Source organism: Stegodyphus dumicola, chromosome X1, assembly GCF_044657685.1.
Source record: "Stegodyphus dumicola isolate Sdum_Otavi_A_Nest chromosome X1, ASM4465768v1".
NCBI lineage: Eukaryota > Metazoa > Arthropoda > Arachnida > Araneae > Eresidae > Stegodyphus > Stegodyphus dumicola.
In genome coordinates this window covers 100,027,153-100,046,500 of record NC_140780.1, presented here as the reverse complement: position 1 = coordinate 100,046,500, position 19,348 = coordinate 100,027,153, and the positions used below count along the sequence as shown (strand labels likewise).

Genomic DNA, 19,348 nt, shown 5'->3' with positions numbered 1-19,348 from the left:
CATTATGCTTGTTTTGCAATGGGTATCATGTACATAATTTGGCTGTCATATGCACGACATTCGCTTCTACACGTCCTCTAATTTACCCGTTAGTTATTTTCCTTCTAAAAAGTTAGAACTGTATTTCCGCGCAGAATTGATTTTTTCTAAAATGTTAGATAGTCAGAGATCAAATGCTAGTCTTCAATGACTAGAATTTTAAAAATAATTTTTGATGGCTTAATACTTTTATCCAAAATTTTAATCATCCATTGATTGTATCATAAAATGAATGCCCTATTTGTTCATTTTATACAACATTATTTACATTTCAGTCTAAAACTTAATTATTTTCTTGTTACTATTGTAAGATCTAACGTTCTTAGCTATCATACTGTTAATGTGATCTTACGAGGAAACCTGGCGACTTATCGCACAGACGTAAATAATGCTAGCACAGGGGCGTAAATAATACTGGCACAGAAGGGTAAAATAAACCCTTTATTATTCATCACTCTTAACACAAATGCACGCACATCGGGGTTACAATAGCACCGACGACCTGCGATGGAACCTAAAAGTAATTTAACAATAAATTCAAAGACAAGTAGTAGTGCTGGACTATATTTTAGTTTAAGACTAACTAGGCTGACTCAACAACCTACCCGGCGATAGACTTAATAAATGGCCAAATGGCGTATCAGCAACACAGCAACAAGGACAAAATAGTAACGTGCGTTGGCTAGTGAAATCACGCTCTGAATAAACTTCTAATTTCGTCTGTTTTTATACTCTCTTAAGTTTAAAATTGCGTTCCAGGGAAATGGGAAAAAATGCGATGGGTAAAATAGAAGTTCAGGAAAGATACCAAACTTAAAATAATTAATTATGTAACTTAAAGGAAGCCCTACACTGTATCTTCACTAACTATAAAACGTACTTAAACATTTATTTATAACTCCCATTTAATCCAATAATTTGTCCCCCGTTTGTGTTCATATCACTTTTAAGTTGGTCTTCACATATGATGAAGAAGATTCTTTTAGGTGTTCAGATACATAGCACAATAATCTTATAATATCCTTAATACCGATGTATTTGTCAGAACACACATTTAGTATACTAAATTGCGAGAATAACCTAACTTCTTTATCTCGCACTATGTTATAGTTTTCGCCGATGATGAATTCCTTAGCCCACACGTTATAAAATGATGTTGTTACATGCTCAGACAAAGTCAATGAAATTTAAAATCCGTTTTTTTACCCTACAAAACAACGCAAAAGTTCTGGTACATAGCTTTTCTTTTAAGCACATGCTCTCGTTTTCTCAATAAAGGCTGTCACTAAACATTAAAAGAGTACAATTTGATTTAGGTTAGATTATTTAAAATCTAAAAAGCAATAATTTATTACTAATAATAAAGTTTACAATGCAAAACTCAGCTAGCTACCTTAAGAAGTGTCTGTCTTTATGGAAGTTACTCATAAAAGTAGTCTTACCTTTTATAGCAGTGGTTTTAAACTGGCTGCTCGCCGTCTGCATTCGACCCCCGAAGCACTCTCACGCGCTTCCGAATACATTTCCCTTGACTTAATTAGCATTGTTATGATATTAATTATTATGGAAAAAATTCGAAGAAAGGTTTATGATATTAATCATTTAGAATCCAATTTTACATTATTGTCTTTACCAATGAAAACGAAGGTGAATAACTCCTCAGAAAATCTACAACCAGAGGCAATTAATTTGCAGAGTTGTGTAAATCGTATTCAAAATTTGAGGATACAGATTCAATTGAGTTTTTTTTTTCACTTATCAAACGATAAATACCCCCAGACTTGAATTATTGAAGTAAGGAAAATCGCATTGTTTGAGAGTACATTTATATGTGAACAGCTTTTTAGCTGCAGTTAAAAATTAATAAGTCTAAAAAAAAATCAGCTGGACCGGTAAGTATCTATAGTTCGTGATGAAGGTAGTCTCTAGTAATTTTTCTCAAAACCAATTTCTAGTAATTTTTCTCAAAGTTTCTCAAAATCGAAACTCAATGTTGGTGATGTAGTAAGTAATAAAAAATTTATAATCATTTACATGCATATGTATATTTTTCTATACGTGGCAACGAATATTTCATAAATAAAAGAAAGAGATTAGGTTGCCCTTATTTATTCTGAAATTTGATCCCACTTGGATAATTTAAGTTATTAAGTTGTTTACTGAACTCATTAGAATTGTTTGCAATAAACGCCAGTCTTTAAAATTTAATATTTAGTTGTCACTCCCTGTCTCTGTCATTTAATACTTAGCGCTTGAATTACCAAGTATACCACCAGAAATCTTCTGCAGATATCAGCCTTTAGATTTCAGACAGAAAATAAATATTTATAAACAGGATTTTTCTTCTTTGAATCATCATTAATACCTGTTTATGTATGGTTTACTAAATATTTAGTAAACGAAATTTAAAATTTAATTTTATTAAAAGAACTTCTTCATTTTGATAAAAAAAATTTCTGGCCCGCCAGCTGCTTTATATCGTGTATTCGGTGCGTATGCAATTTGAGTCTTAGAACTTGAACTTGTTCTACGCGACACATTAGGAGCATACATTTCAGGCGGCACACGGAAAATCACAAGAGTTCGATTCAATCAGCCTGTTCACCCTTCCTATAGGAAACCGGAAAGGACAACGAATATTCAGTGGTCTTATTTACTTGGTAATTTGCTCGCAAACAGCATAATTTGTCCATTTGTTCTTGATTTTAAAAAAATTCTTTAATTTTTCTAATCTATCCGATAATGTTAAGAGATCAATGAGAAGTTTAGAAATTCTGTTTGTTTCGCTTTTTTGATTAGACGTGATAACGCTGTACTGGGTTTCGTAAATATTATCTACGTGTGCATAGTATGGCCTGTTTCAGCCTGTAGTTGGACAGACATGATTTTCAGCATTCGGTCACAGCGAGGGGAAGTACTTACATTTTGTTGTGGTGGGTGAATAAGACATTTTTATGAATGTAAGGCAGGAATGTGATGGAGTTCTGTTGTTAAACTAGTGAAATTTGAAACAAAACACTTGTTATACAAGGTGTTCCCGAATTCTACCGACAAATTCAGAGAACTGATAGAAGGCATCAAAAGAATGAAAAATTGCCTTAGAACATGTCGTCGCAAAATGTGTTTAGTGGGAGAAAATCGCAAAAATAGTTATGAAGGAAGGACAACCAGACATTTTCATAAGAATTATTCGAAATTGCTGCGGCGAAGGTCATTGCACAAACGGAAACACCGTCGAATGAAGAATTGCTGGACATGTTCTTGCATACTCGGAGTGCTGGCGATGTCTGCTGAAGCGACGACGATCCCGTGCAGTCAAGATCCTCCAGTAAGTTCACAGGCATCTGATAAACAACCGATTTCAGTTAGCCACAGAAGAATAAATTCAATTGATTAAGGTCCGTGAAGGCTAAGCAAAAGATCCCCTGCGTACAATGGTTAAGCACCAGAATCCCAAAACGCGCTGGTGCTAAACCATGGTGCACGAACCACATGTTTTGACGCACAATGGCCAGTATTCCCTACATCAAATCCGGGACGACGTGTTGTAGGAAAACAAGGTAATTTTCAGGCGTTCGGGCATAAGATACGGACTTATTCAGATGACCTCCGAGAATCCCTACCTAAATGTTAATACCGAACTTGTATTGCAATTTCGACGAGACAGTGCGGTGAGGATTTTCAGACACCACATATACGTATTGTGCGTGTTGACTACGTCTTCTCTCGTAAAGCAGGCTTCATCTGAAAATAAAACAATGGCGCGAAACTGTGAATCATTCTGCGTAACATCAAGTTTAACTATAATTATTTGACTTCTTTTATCTTATATTTATAAATATTTCAAACATTTTCTTCACTTTAACCTATAAAAAATAAAAAGTCACTTTATTATTAGATAGGAAGAATCAGTATTGTATGCTGTAACATATTTTCTTCGTATTACATCTTCCGATAAATAATGTGTGAGCAAAGATTTTGAAGATGCTTTATTAGTTATTTATAATCAACAAATATGATTGTCTAAGCATTGTAACATCATTTCTGATCCCCTTTCTTTCATTAAGCTTTAGAAAGTTTTATTTAAAATAGTATATAACAATAGTATTAACATCACGAAACAAAATAAGTAAATTGCATATCATATAATTAATATAAGACAGTTGTTCCAACTTTTTTTGCCCCATGCACTTCTTTCACCACTGCTGGACGATTATTCTCCCTTACTTTCCAAAACTGTAAAAACACATATGTATTTATTTAAATTTAGATTATTTTTTAATTTACTTTATAAATTAACCGATAATAAGCGTAAAATTTTTTATAAATACCAAAACTTGAACAAAAGTAGCCTTTTTATGTTCATAAAATAGAACTAAAAATTTAACATTAAATATGTAGTTAATAGGTTTACCACATTCATACCCCTAAAACTATGAAATTCCTTTCGAGCTGAGAAGTTAAAGGAAACGTCTGAATTTGCATTTCTTTGCATTAAAATAATATTTCTGTCTAAGAAACCGTATCACAGATCATACGTTTAAGCATATTTAGTCTATAGAACGAATTAAATGGGCAAAGATTTTAGCTAAGCAATAAATGTATTGAAAGCACCAACTGAATTTTAATTTTGTTAATTAGTTAATAGGAAAGCAGTCGAGGGCAGTGTATACGGATAAAAGAATTTATAAAGTAAGGTGTAGCTCTAGCGAGAGGAATTTCCACATACAGTTGAAAATTCCAGTTAATTCCTGCTATTTTATCTAGTTTTAACTTCAAAAGTGGAGTGAAGTATGTTCAAACAAAGCACACAGAGCCCATATGTGTTGCGTCTTTGTTAAGTAATCCGATTACTGTTCGTACAAAATCCATTTGAATAACTTTAGTATAAAATGGTGGCTAAATTATCTGTAAAATATTAAAGTCAAATAAATTTTATCAAACTTAAGATTTTAGAGAAGATATCTAATACTACATGAAGGAAAATGTTTAGCTCTCTATGTGAATTAACATATTATCCAAATGATGCCTTTAAGAATTCTTAAATCTTTCAATCAAAACCTAATAAAATAATAATTATATTAGCCTACTAATGAGCACTAGAGTGTTAACGCATCGAGTTATGGTTATGTGTTATATGTTAATGCTTCTCTCTTTCATTTTATGTGTGACTCAGCAAATAAATTTTCATTTATATTATAAGGTATTTCTCCCACCTTCTTGGCATGCCTTCCTAGTGTAGTGGTCAGCACGCTGGACGCGTATTCCAGAGGTCCGTGGTTCGATTACCTGCGAGGGCATTGCTAATGTCGCATCTCCGGCTTCCAAAAAATCCAAATATCTCAAGAATATAAATAAAATCTTAATATATTAATAGTTTTTGAACACTGCCTAAAAGTTTGGCTGTTTGTAGAGAATTTAAAAGCCAGTCTATATGCAATGATTTAAATCTGATTTGTAGGTTAATATGGGAGGTAACTAATACGCTTACAGAGCAGTCTAACATGAATACCTTTAACTATTTTTAAACATTTTACTGTGATAGTTATTTGTGTTTCTAAGTTTCATACATACTTTTTTAATTTATACATTTTGCTTCAACAATTCGCCTACATACTTTGTAATTCAAATACTAATACTCAAATACAAATTTAATGCTTTGCAATTCGAAATGCTTTACTAAAAATATTCTTTATATAAAACAGAATATATATCATATATATGTTTGTGTGTGTCTGTGTGTATATGCATATATCAAATTATAAATGCTCTGAAATATAAATGAAAATGTTATTAGAAACCAGGCTAAATGAAATAATTATATACATACATTTGAGAAAAATAAAACGTTTATTGCATTTCTTCCTAATTAAGAATTACATTTTACATTGAGAAAATAGAAATATTGTAGGCAAAATGAAATTTTATGCTGCTTACTTTACCACTGTAATTTTGTGGGGTATTTGTGATAATAACAAGGTTATATTCTATTACATGTATTATCGCATGAACTGCATTAATAATTATACAGTATACCATGAATATGAAACATAACGAATATTATTTTTTTTCTGTGCAAATTAATAATTAAACATTTCCCATGTAAGTTGATTTAAATTTTATTTTATTGTATGCACATTCCACATATACACAGATAGATATGTTTAGAATTCGAGCTTAGATTTTCTATAAATGTGGGTTAATTTTTAGAAGTTAACAAAATTTTCCTTTCGTACAAGCTATATATGTTTACTAGTCAAGAATGGTATGTTTTACCATTCTTAACTGCGTGCTTAATACACTTTCTCAAGAAACTTTTGCCTTTTAAAACCTGCATCACGCTTATTTATGAGAATATTCATTAATTTATTATTTTGCTTCGGTTAATGAGCAAATAAATATTTTTAGTATGCGTATAAATCATAAGCCAAATGATCAAATTATAAATTTACTAAACCGAAACTAAATATAATTTACTTATGTTACTCTTTAATGTCTCCGTATACCTTATGTGAACGTAACAAATACTCTCTAAATCTTATTATTGTTGCAAAAAGTTATTTTAGGAACTAATACCCATGTCGCGCGCGAAAAGCAGAACATTTGTAAGGAGAACAATTGTAGTTATGATATAAATTTTGTTCATAGTCGCTTTAGTCAACCAATGTGTCAAATTATTCCTTGATAGTAAGACAATTTTGGGGATAATAAAACTTAATTATTATTCTCTTTGAAGTAAAAGTTTGGGTAAAGAAAATATTATACACTAAGTAGTTAAAATAGAAAGTATAAAGTAAAAAATTGAACTTATAAAAGATGATAAGACGCCATGTAAGTTATGCAAAGTGAACACGTTTACACGTTGTAACATAATTTTATATATTCATTCTTAAGGGGGTAAAATAAAACAATGAACTTGAAAATATACTTTTTGTAACATATTCTTCTGCTAATATTGCTTCAAACAGCTCTTCCTGCTTAATATAAAAGTTGACAGTTGACGTAAGAATTAGGATGAATAAAGAATTCCATTTTGGAATAAAGTTGCCAAAATGACCTGCTCCGATTTAAACGATTAACGATTTAAGGGTTAGAATAATTTGTTTAGTACTTAGAATAGCTAGAGGCAGATAGCAGTCACATATACAGACAAGCTCCCCTGTGACAACTGGCTACTAATGTTTATTAATCGTTTCAGGAATTGGAATTGTCTATTTCTCAGTGTTAGGGATACATTTGTCGAATTAAAAACTGAATGATTACTCGCCTTCTGGTCTCCGCGCACCAGTGAACATCGTCGCTTAAAAGCCACCCTGTAATTTGCCATCTCCTGCAGTTTATCACTACTAGGATGTTTTAAACTCTTGTCACCCCTGCACTATTATTGACTTCTTGGTTTCTCTTCCCTGAAATGTCCGTTTAGTGTTATTATTGCACTATTGACCTATTCCCATATCCAGAACTTCATTTCTATTCTACGCTGCGGCTGTGCTCAAAAATAGGTTGTGATACATTACCTTGAATGCCTTAATGTATATATGGAAGTTTGAATAGAAAATCTATGAGAAACATGCTCGAATTTTAGATATTTGCAGAAGTCGCATAAAAATCATCATATAAAATTGAATAAATTGAATTTCATTACAGCGAAAAGAGTGTCATTCCGCTTTAATATTCTAAGTTTGACTCAATCTTAAGAGAACGGTATGACATATACATCGAAAACCATCCCTTGTAAAATGATAGTTTAAGAGTGTGCCCAATAAATACATTAAATACGAAATATATATTAAATCAGAACTATATGCAAGCCTTTTATAAGGAAAAATTTAAGCTTTAGGGAAATACTTCATTGAATTCTATGAGAATGATTAATGAACTTTTGGAACCTACAACAGCTTTACCTCAAACCTTCAAAACTGTACTTTGGCCTTCTTTCTTAATAAAACCCAAAAAATATTCTTTTCCTGTATGGCCTTCAAGAATATTTAGATTTCTTACAACTGCATTGTTTTACATTGCAAATATATACCCTGTGTTCCTTTAATTTTATTTATTATTTTATATCACTCAAAATCCTTATTTAAAGATAAAATATTTAAAATATTTTAAACTTCATAAATTAAATTTAATTAAAATTTAGATAATTATAAAATAATTATGCTATCAAGTTAAGGAACATTCAATAAATTTTTGTTGATATATGCTGGACTGTTACAGTAATTTCTTAATGTTTGACTTCAGAAATAATTTTTTTGTTTTAAGAAATCAGAAACATACACATATTTTGCAAACTATTGCCATAGTTGTAGTTGATGGTTTCTTATAATAATTTTTAAGCAATCTAATTTTTTACTGATGCAAGAGCTAATTCACTTCACTTGTGTTTTCTCAGGTACTTCGGGCGTCATTGTTTCAAACATAACGTTAGTAACAGAATCGAAACGAAACGATTATGCTCTCCAAGGAGAATCCGCTGAGCTGCACTGCAATTATGCGACAGCAGCGGATGAGACTGTTTCTTCCGTCCGATGGGAATGGAAAAGAAGGGGATCAGAAGAAAGTACAGAAGTGTATGTGTGGCGACCGAATCGCAGGCCAGTTACAAAAGAGATCTTTTTCGGGAGAACAGATGTCACCAACACAGACCCAAGCGTTATCATGATTCGACAAGCACATATGGAGATGGAAGGGAAATACCGATGCATAGTGCAGACCAATCAGATATCAGGTTTTACTGAGTTCCAGTTAATAGTTGTTGTCGGTAAGATATTAGCAATTATAAATACGTTTCTTTACTAAAAATTTGAATCTTGTAACTCATGCACAAATTTAGAATTATTTGCATTATAATTAACAACTTCTCATCATATAAGCTGTATAAGGTATACGAACTTTTGTTTTCTATACCATTACAAACATTAATATTATCAGTTTCTGAAATTTGTTCAACTGCATCTTGTTTATTTGTTGATGCTGGTTTCCAGAATTTTTACAGTATTTGCAACGCATATATAAAAGTATTTTTCGAAATAGATTTACACATTAGAATAAAGTTTTATATAATATTTCGTAATCAAGCATTTTCGTTGAGCTCTTATAAATGTAAATTTGGTTACGCAATATATGCTTTAATTTGCAGCATGCCTCTAAAAGAGGTTCTTATAAAAAAGTATTATTAGATACTCAGTTAAGTGACTTCATAAGCACTGTACAAGTTTTCAGTATGCCAATAGTCATAAAAATATTAGAAAATGTGCTATTATTGATTTGATAGTGGTATAAATTTAAAGCATTCATTTTTTTTCTTTATATGAGCATTCCTTGTCTAAATTCTATATCAAGTTAATCTTATAAACTGTAGATTTTAAGTAACTAAAAAATGTTTTTTAATTTACAGTAATATTTTAAAAGCCTTTAGGAATATTCGTATGAGAAGTAAAATATTACATCAGTTTTGCAATTTAGATTTGAATTTAATATTTTTTAAGAAATCAACAGTAAAAATATCAACGCTTTCCAAATTCAGCCAGTTTTAAAAAGAAGCTAGTAAAAAAGAAAATTAAACAAATTCATCCTTTTAAATATAAATTTATACTTTGTTACTCGAAACACTCTCCCCAGTATAGTGCTGTAAATTAAACAAAGGATTCTAGCAAGTTTTTCCATAACATGTTAATCTAATACAGTCTGCATCACTTCTGCATCTGCATTTATGTAAGTAAATATTGGCTTGAGAGTAAACTTATCCGCATTCAAAATTTAAAAACAACTAAGCTAACAGGAATTAGCGGGACATTAATATAATTCGTAATCTACCCTATATCTTATTCTTAAACTTTTGTTTAACTAATTCACATGTCAGATATAGTTATTGTGACACATTTATAAACCTGCTTGCTATAAAAATAACATGTAAATTACAATCGGCAATTATTGTTAAAATAATAACTGTTCACTGCAATTTCTAACCTGAAGACAATAAAAAAAGACTGCAAATGATTAGAGATTTATTGCATAAAAAAATATTTAATGTAAAATAAATTTGCAAACACATCAAATGAGATTTAATGTAAGTAGAGCCTCTACTGTTTTTGTCATTAAAAAAAATTCATTAGCGGCTCTTAAAACTACTAGTGATGCAGACCGGATACTCTTATCTCTCACATTTAACATAAAATATCGAATGTCTTTACTTAATATAATTTCATGTCTTATATAAATTAAATAAAATGACTCTCTTTATATTCTTTTTGCTTCTAAGGAAGTATATTAAAACAAACGCACTTTTTATTTATCTAAATGTTACTGAAGGTATCGTTATTACTTGAATTCAATTCATTCATGTACGAACCCATTCCAGCTTCGTACCGTATATTGTTACTTCGTACCGTATATTGTTATAAAAACAGGATCAATGAAAAGTCACAAATTTCAAATTAAACTAAAAAGATAACAAAAATAGTTGCAGTTATCTTCTGAGAAGTTAAGTTAATAACACGAAATATTAGTTATGCTCCTCTGCATATGTTCAACTGAGTAGCTTACGAAATTACAATTATCTTCTCTCTTCAAGATACACAAAATGTAAAATTTTCTTCAACTTCTAGAACAACTAATGTCCTCATTGTGCTTAATTTTGTATTGAAACTCAGCTAATAAATTTTATATAAATAGAAAGCATATCCCTTTCTTGTTGTCTTCTCGTCCAAATATACTTGTAATACTTCTTTGCTGAAAATCAGAAAAGTAATAATTTTGTTTTTAATTTATTGGATTAATTTTCTTCATTTAAACATAATAAAGAAATATTCGAGTGTACAAAATTACAAAGCTCTGAAAGCTTTCCTTTACTAATTAGCTTTATTAATTGTCGCCTTTCGTTTCTGTATGCTATTTAGCCATTACGCCTTTCTTTTGTTTACTAAAATGCAAAATGGTTGATACTTGGATCATCAGGTCTCGTCAATGGCAGATTAGTTAAAGACTGCTGAATGCTGGAAGTTTGACAAAAATTCGAACCCTGGCGAAAGGATTGGCTACGCTCTTGCTTTTCTTGGTTCCTCCATGTGGAACTTGAACACAAGCCAGTTTCACTTAGAGAGTCCTCCTTGAAAGCGTCTCTTCCTTTATGCAGATTGTGCTTATATGTCTTTGCTATATTTAAGAAACCTAAACTTCTATCATTAGAACTACACTAATGGTTGTGAAAATTGCAACACCATGAAGAAATTATACAAACTGAACCGACATTTACCTGTCTAAGTTAGAAATAAGGATGTTTAGCAAATATTTCGGGCATACAGCAAGCGATTGTCTGAATGTTGACATTCACAAGAGAATGTCGACATTATCTAAATTTCAGTCTTTCACGGTTAAATATATATATATATATGTGTGTGTGTGTGTGTGTGTGTACAAGTCAGAAAACATTTTTCATGTGCTTTGTTTTTTTTATTGAAAATATTTAAGTCATGCTTACAAAGTATAAAGAGTTTCAGTGCTCTTTAATTAGATGTCATTGTTCATTACTTATTGAGATGCTTTCATTCAAATGAAACTGATATTAGTTTCCACTGCAATAAAAACGCAGAGGTTTCGAATCAATCTCTAATAGCATAATGGTTTTCTTTTCTGAAAAGGATGATTTATATTTCCTGTTGAAGTGCATAGAGTGGGGAAGATTGCCAAAATTTGTCTTCAAGCAGATTTCTCCAGCTCATTTAGATAAGTCGTTATTTCATTATTTGTTTCCTGTCCTACAATTTCATAAAGTAGAGGATGATATAGAGAAACTTAGTCCTGATCACGATATCATTATCTTAATAGAATTTCATATTTAATAATCTAATAGCAAACGAAATATACTTATGATTTATGATTATATTCATTAGAATATCTTAACTGGTATTGCATGATTGCAAATATTAGCTCCTAAACATGACATAACTTTATTAAGTGTAACAACGGGCTGACTTTGGTTCGTTAAGGATGAATTTAGTAAATGATTTACTATTTCAAACTAAATAAAATCACTAAACTAATTTACTATGTTTTCATTGTAAAACTGAATGAATACGAAAATGCAGTTTCTCTCGTAAATTGAAGCTTTCAGTGCATAAATATGCACAATATCCTTTTAATTACAATTTTGGGTTATAGAAGGAGCTTATAGATTTTTACTATGATTTCGGGGCTGTTAAGGAGCATTTTTAAATATTTAATCTGATAGCCTTTTTCCTGGAATATAAGCATTCTGATTTCCACGATAGAATGTCTTTTCGTAAAATTTTCAAGTTTATTGATTTCTATTTCTTCCACTACTGTCCAGAGTCCATCAGTAGGAGTGGGTTTGCTGTTAGAAAGAGCTCTTTTCAAGAAAAAAAAGGCACAAAAATCTATAGGTGAAAAGTCAGGGAACTTTGCAGGAATACGGCAAAAATGTATATATTCAATACTTGTATCAGTTTTCGTTTTTGTACCAAGGAATGCAGTGGTACTTTTCAAAGTATGACTTGTTGCTTTGTATTGATGAAGTTTCGCTCTTTTCACTAACGAAGTCACTAAGGATAAAGAAAAGGAATTTCTTCCGTAAATATCAGACGTAAAACTTTCTCTTGAGTTGATTTTAACATTTTTTTCACTCTTGTTATTTTAATTTCTTCTTGTAAGAGAATCCTGTGACAGTCATTAACCCATTACTGAAACTTTCTTTGAATTAACAGAATCAAGTTTGTATAATTTTTTCTATTCGTTTTTTATAATACATAGACCCTCTTTTGTTGCAGTCTCTTAGGTGGACAATGCTTCAAGAAGGGTCACAGTGTATTTCCATTTATCTCCTGCTAAATAGTTCCCATACAGAGTTCTACAAAGGGTTTTGCGTCGAGTCACATAAATCGACAAAATTTGGTGAACATTATGTTTCTTAGATTTTTTAAGTTGTATATCTTAGTTTATTATTGTATTTATTGTTGCTATAGACGTATTTAAAGGCTTTGTAATTAATTTCTTGCATTGGCGGAATTTCTCTTGCTACCAGTGATTTAACAGTACGTACCTTATTCGGGTATTTGTTTGGAGTCTTCTTCCCATGTAGAAGTAGTGACTGATGGTTTTTCTTTTCCAATTTATAATGTTGTTTATTTTCCTCTTAGAAGTTTTAATACCGTATTCACCCGCTTTCACCATAAATTATCATATTCTTTAATCCATAGCTTGTTTACGTACGACATTCTGAAAGAAAAATAAATTTAAAAGAAGCAGAAGGTATTAGTACAAAAGATCTGCTTTCTACTTCCTTGTACGAAGGAAAGAAAGCGTTGTAATCTCGAAATTTTTTAGGTACCATATTTCAAAGGAAATATACATTTTGACCGTTTCCAAATCCCTTTGGACGACTTTTTGCGTGACATGTGTACGTACGGACAGAATAAAGGAACCTCTTTTCCAAAACGTATATAATATCGGTTCAAAGGGAATTTTTTTTGTGACAGGTATACTTACATATGTATGAATTTCATATAACTCGAAAACGATTAGCAGTAGAAAGTTAAAATTTTGTATATGGGATCGCTGTTTACCTCTCTTTTTTATATAGCCATCATCCTTCATATGGCGTAAAAATCTTTATCCGGCTTTCATTTTTGCAATTGTTGGTCGTAATCATATACTTCTAGCTGCAGAAGTGTTTATATGAGAAAATGTTCATATTTGGTAGTGGCAGATATTCGAAACAAATTAAGTTTTGAAAAATAGCGAAATCTAACTTTTAATGTGATCTTCCGATTGTTATACTTATATTTGGGAACGTTGTATATTCGTTATGAAAAAATAAAGTTATAAGAAGTTTGATTCCCTTCGACAAAAATTTACTGAGATATTTAATTTCAAAATTTGCAGTATACTAGTTTCAACTTGCCTTGAGGGATCGGTTGATTAAGTTAAAATAATTCGAGGAAATAAATTTAAATGAAGTGCAGCAAGAAATGTGTTAGTTTAATAGGCGTACAAGGATGTCATGTGGTATCCACATCAAATTCTATTTTTATTTTTATCAAAATTATTCTAAAAATCGGAAACTTTCAGCTGTATTTGGATTACATGAAAACTCCGAAAGTGATTTAAAATATCTTTGCAAGTATGCTTTACATTAACTAGAGAAAAATGTGTCAGTGTCACATCTTTTTATAAACAGCATTCAGTAACAGAAGTATAGGGATGAGCACGGATAGGGGAGATTTTGAAAATGCCATAATGTACAGTGATATTATAGACATTTTTGCATAATTCTTGATATAAGAAGGTATAAGTATGCCATTTTTATAAAAATAAAAATAACTCACTTTTTGAAAAAAGTGTCCAGTAAATGGCGTTTCTTTCTAAGGTAACATTCTCGCATTCGAAATGGACGTTTCTCATAACTTTCTGCAGTACGTCCGCAGTAACGGATCGAATCTCTTCACATATCGAAGCTTTGTCATCCATCATCTTTGAGTTCATCAAATATCGCAGCTTTGAGCCATCCACAAATTTTCAAGGAATTTTGGATATTCATTATATTTGGCTAAAAATGTTTCGGCAAACATTTGCCAATTGTGCAAATCGCTATCCGGCAACGCATGGATTACCTGGACATTAGATGGATGCAGTTTAAAATCTTTAGACAATATTCTACCCAAACTCCGACATACTAATTCTAAAGACTTGGCATGTTGTCGTGCAGAACGTTGCGGACATTGCTCGACCGCCGCATTTACTGTTCGGATAATCTCTGGAGTTTCTACTATAAGGTCTTTCTCCCGCCTTCTCGGCATGCCTTCGTGGTGTGGTGGTCTGCACGCTGGGTGCTTATTCTATAGGTCCGCGGTTCGATTCCCGGCGAAGGCGTTGCTAATTTTTCATCTTGTCTGCTTCCAAAACTACCTAATGCCTCTACAGTTTCTATATAAATTATTTCCCCCTCCTTCTTGGCATGCCTTCGTGGTGTGGTGATCTGCACGCTGGGCGCGTATTCCAGATGCCCGTGGTGCTATTCTCGGCGAGGGCGTTGCTCATTTTTCAAGTCTGCTGCTTCTAAAAACTACCTAATGTCTCTACAGTACCTTTTTTCTTAGTCCTAAAGTTCAGTGCTTTGTGCCCCGTTGCTTTTGTTTCAGTCTTTCCACCCATTTCTTCACAACTGAAATGGCATTGTATATACTACATTATCATGGTCACACAGTGTTGAGTTATTTAACAATAATCATGTACTACGCGCCACCCTGTATAAGTGTGTACAAGTAAATGCTTTGTTCTATTTCTCATAAATTAGCAAAATAAAGTATCATAAAACACTAGTTGAGATAATTTATTTTGGCATATTTTTCCGGAATTGTACTGATTATTTTCCATAAAATGTTCTGATGCTATCTATAAAAATTTGTATTTATTTTACAAATTTGGGTTTTAATGATTAATTATCCCTATTGTTAACCCTATCTTTTTTAAATAAATGCATTAGCGAAAACATTATCTTATAATTTTCTCCGATAGAGGATAACAAGATTAAGTTCATTTATTTCATCTCTTCAAAAATATATGAAATGGTTATTTATACTTGGGAATGTATTAATACTCAGTGACAAGATATAACTTTCAGGTAACAATTATTTTTTTAGTTCTTATTTGCTCGTTTCTTATGCTGCACCATTTCAGCTCAATATGTGCTCAAGTTAGTAATCTTTTAGCTGAACCCATTTTTCATTCTCCAGAAGGAAGTAGCTGTATATAAGTAAGACTTAAATTTAATTTTATGAGCCAAAAATATTTCAGTCTTTGAAGAGTTAAATCATCATTTCGATAGATCAAGCACGCGGAAATTCGTAATTAAATTTAATATATATTTGTTTTGTTTCAGTCATAAAAGTTCTGTTTTTATAAATTTATAGGACAACCGCAGTTTTGAATTTTATTATGGGATTGGGTTTTTAATATTCAATGCAAACATACATAAAAATCCTTATAATATTAATAATACTTTTGAAATACATAACATAAAACCTAACACGGCACGTAAGTACATTAATAGTTTCATTATATGTTTGTTAAGTAAAATATTTTCAAACCTCTATTCATATGCTATGTGCTATACGTCTTGTCTCTCATCAACTTAACCTAGAATTTTGCTGCGGCGTATGAAAACAAATTTTATGAGATTTTTTAAATATTAATGTAGAATGATATGCTAAAAATATAGTAACATGGTCGTAAATCTGCAAATCTAAAATTAGTGATTGTTTCAGTATTTGGCAGAAATAAATTCATATATGTTTTTAGAATATCTATTACATTATTTTCTGAAAACTTTGCTCTTAATAACTTCTCTATGAAACTTTTCGCAGATGCTTGCCAGGATAATGTATGGACTACCCATCTAGACATGGACACATGCACAGAAACCATTCGCATGCATTGTGTTGGGCTGTTTCCTAAGCCCTCAGCATCTTGTGGAATTTATAACGAAGAAGCTAACCACTTTCTAACGAGTGTTCCTTTTGATAGAGTGATCACTCTACGAAATCACACCTATGAAGTGACTTTAAACAAACAGTATTTCATAAGCGACTGGACCAGCTACACTAACATCTCATTTAGATGCTATTTTGTAATAGATAAGACCTCTTGGAGACGTGGTATAAGGTACAAATTGTTTGGAGGTAAGGTTATTCAAAATTTATCTTTTATATCAATTAAAGGAAATGAAGCTCTGTTTGAAATATAATCCCATAAAAATCAAGTTTCTAATCTTTCCCTTCATTCTGATTATGTGGCATGAAATAATGAAATAAATAGTACTGAATAAGTCTCTCGAAATTGCCTTTTATCTTTCAAACAACAGTAAAATTTAATAGTCATGGTATCCATAATAGTCATATCATCAGTGAAATCCAATGCATAATTAAAATTATTAGACATAATATGATGCAAATATGACATAATATGATTTTCATGCTTGCATACTATATAAATAGTCTAATGATTAAATTTTAACGTACTGAAAACATTTTTCACTTTCTAAGCCATTTCTTCCAGAAGTGAAATTCGGTTGTAAACGATTTGTCTAAATTAAAGCTTAAATTTATGATTCTTTAATTAGCTTAAAATAACTACTTTTAAATTTTTATAAGTAGTAGTATATATTCAACACACCAAAGTCCTGCATTTTGAGAGTGGTGAATAGTTTATCTGTTTATTATTGTCCAGTAATAGCCTTTTAAATTTAGAAAAAATAGTGCAAATTTTTAATACCTTAACATTTTTTATAACTTTGATTATATTCATTTTGAATATAAGTAAATAAATTAAAAGTAAAATAGTGATAGAGCATGTCGCTTAGAACGAGTATCACTAGAAGGAATATTATGTCAAATATTTTAGTTACATCGGAGCATACGTAGATCTCAAGACAAATTCAGTTCTTAAAAATAGTTTTAAAAATCTGATCATTGGGTGAACACTCAAATGATAGCTATAGCTTATCATAATGAACGAAAATGTTTTTCAAATAAATCATTTTTGTATCTAGCAGCTGTGACTGACGTATTCATCTTGAATATCACCTTTTTAGAGAAAAGGAGGAAGGCAGATAGATTTTTACTCATTTCTTCAGAGAAAAAAGTTGTTTTTGGCAAATTTCCTAAAAGCTTCTTTTCTTCCTATAGAGAAAATTTTGCCAAAAATAGCTATACTGAAAAGATAAATTCGACACTTGGTCATGTTGCTTCGGGAAACATTAAATCATGTACGCTCACTTATTCAGTATTTCTGAATAATAAGAAAATCGCGAAGTTTTGTCTCAGTGTGGTTTATGAACATTATGATCAAACACTTACGGTGATATGTACAAAATTCGGAAGTTTATGTGTGTTTTAAGGAAAGCAAGAAACATAAAAGTATCTACTTTCTTTCTTTCCGTTTCGTTTTTTTTTTTTTTTTTTTTTTTTTTTTTTTTTTTTTTTAACCTTTAAATATAGAGAGTGAAACATTGCGCAGTAAAGTTGCAAATGTATTAGTTTCAGATAACTAAAATTTCAGTACTGAATTCTTATTGTGAATATTGCATTAAATCATGTACATTATTACATCCACAGGAAGAAATATAATAAACAATTACTTGTTATAAATAAATTTACCTGACGCATGAAAGAAAATATTTTATTACCAAACAAAAAACGGGTAAAAACATTATTAAACAAAAGTATTCAATGTTGTCAGAATACTGTTATGTTTTCAAAGCAACAAACTTTTAAAGTGAATAACAAATGCATAAAAATTAGGTTTAAGCATTATAAATAAAAATCAAACTATAATATAAAGAGATTAGATCACAAATAAAATGGCTCACTCTAGAAAACAGGATGAAAGAATTACATTCAAATGTATTTACCAAATTTGGATTTAGAAAGCATTTTGCCCAATATATGAATCATATGTAACCGAACACAATGTGAGATGTATCCTAAGTGCAGTTAAACTTGAAGCGTTGAGAAAACCATGCCTGATCAAATCCCGAATTTAAAACTCTTTAAATTCTGGAAATAAAATTAGATTTTCGTGCGTCAAGATGCTTCATTTCGACAGCGCAGCTGAAGACCCAAGAAGAAAGCAAAAAGTTATATATTTATTTTTAGATATATCGAAATACGTATGTAAACATCCTTTAGTTTCTCAAAATAAACTTTTCAAATGTGAGATAGAAGTATGTTTGTAAGTTTTTCGTAGCAGGAAACATGAAAAAACAGGTAAACCCTAGCTGGGATTTGAAACACGGATTTTCCGCATATGTTACCATTCGCACTACTAGAATATGCATAGGGCATCTGATATTTCCTTATATTCTCCCCCAGGGCATAGGGAAGTTGGAGAAAAGCGTAACATCTAGTCTACAAATGGTGATGAATTGTCATTTACTAAATTTCAGTTCGGGCGCTACTGTTGAGAAAACTAGATATTCTAGGCCAGAAAACATGAAAACTCAGCTATGCTTTCATTTGGATTCGAACCACGGATATTCCACTTTACTAGCCGGTAAACGCTTATATGCTAAACGCTTACTCCGCGAGAGCATGCACGTTTAAAATTCAATAATTCCTTCTATCCTGAAGATTATTACAATATAACCAACTTTCATGCTGTTTCAAATTTCTAGGCTTATTGCTCAAATACATATTTTTATTATCTGAGAAGAGATGCAGTTTGGCAGATTTTATTTTATGTTAAATAACTAGACAAAGTTGATGGATATATGTCTGGAACAAAAATATTTAAT

General features: G+C 31.1%; 1 protein-coding gene across 1 annotated transcript in view; it reads left to right on the top strand.

The window, feature by feature from the left end:
- Window positions 1–19,348, top strand: part of LOC118199069 (uncharacterized) — a 444,531-nt gene that overhangs the window by 379,059 nt on the left and 46,124 nt on the right. The window contains exons 2-3 of the mRNA XM_085807076.1: window positions 8,435–8,803; window positions 16,422–16,736. Coding sequence (XP_085663202.1) covers window positions 8,435–8,803; window positions 16,422–16,736 — 684 coding nt within the window. The remainder of the gene's footprint in view (window positions 1–8,434; window positions 8,804–16,421; window positions 16,737–19,348) is intronic.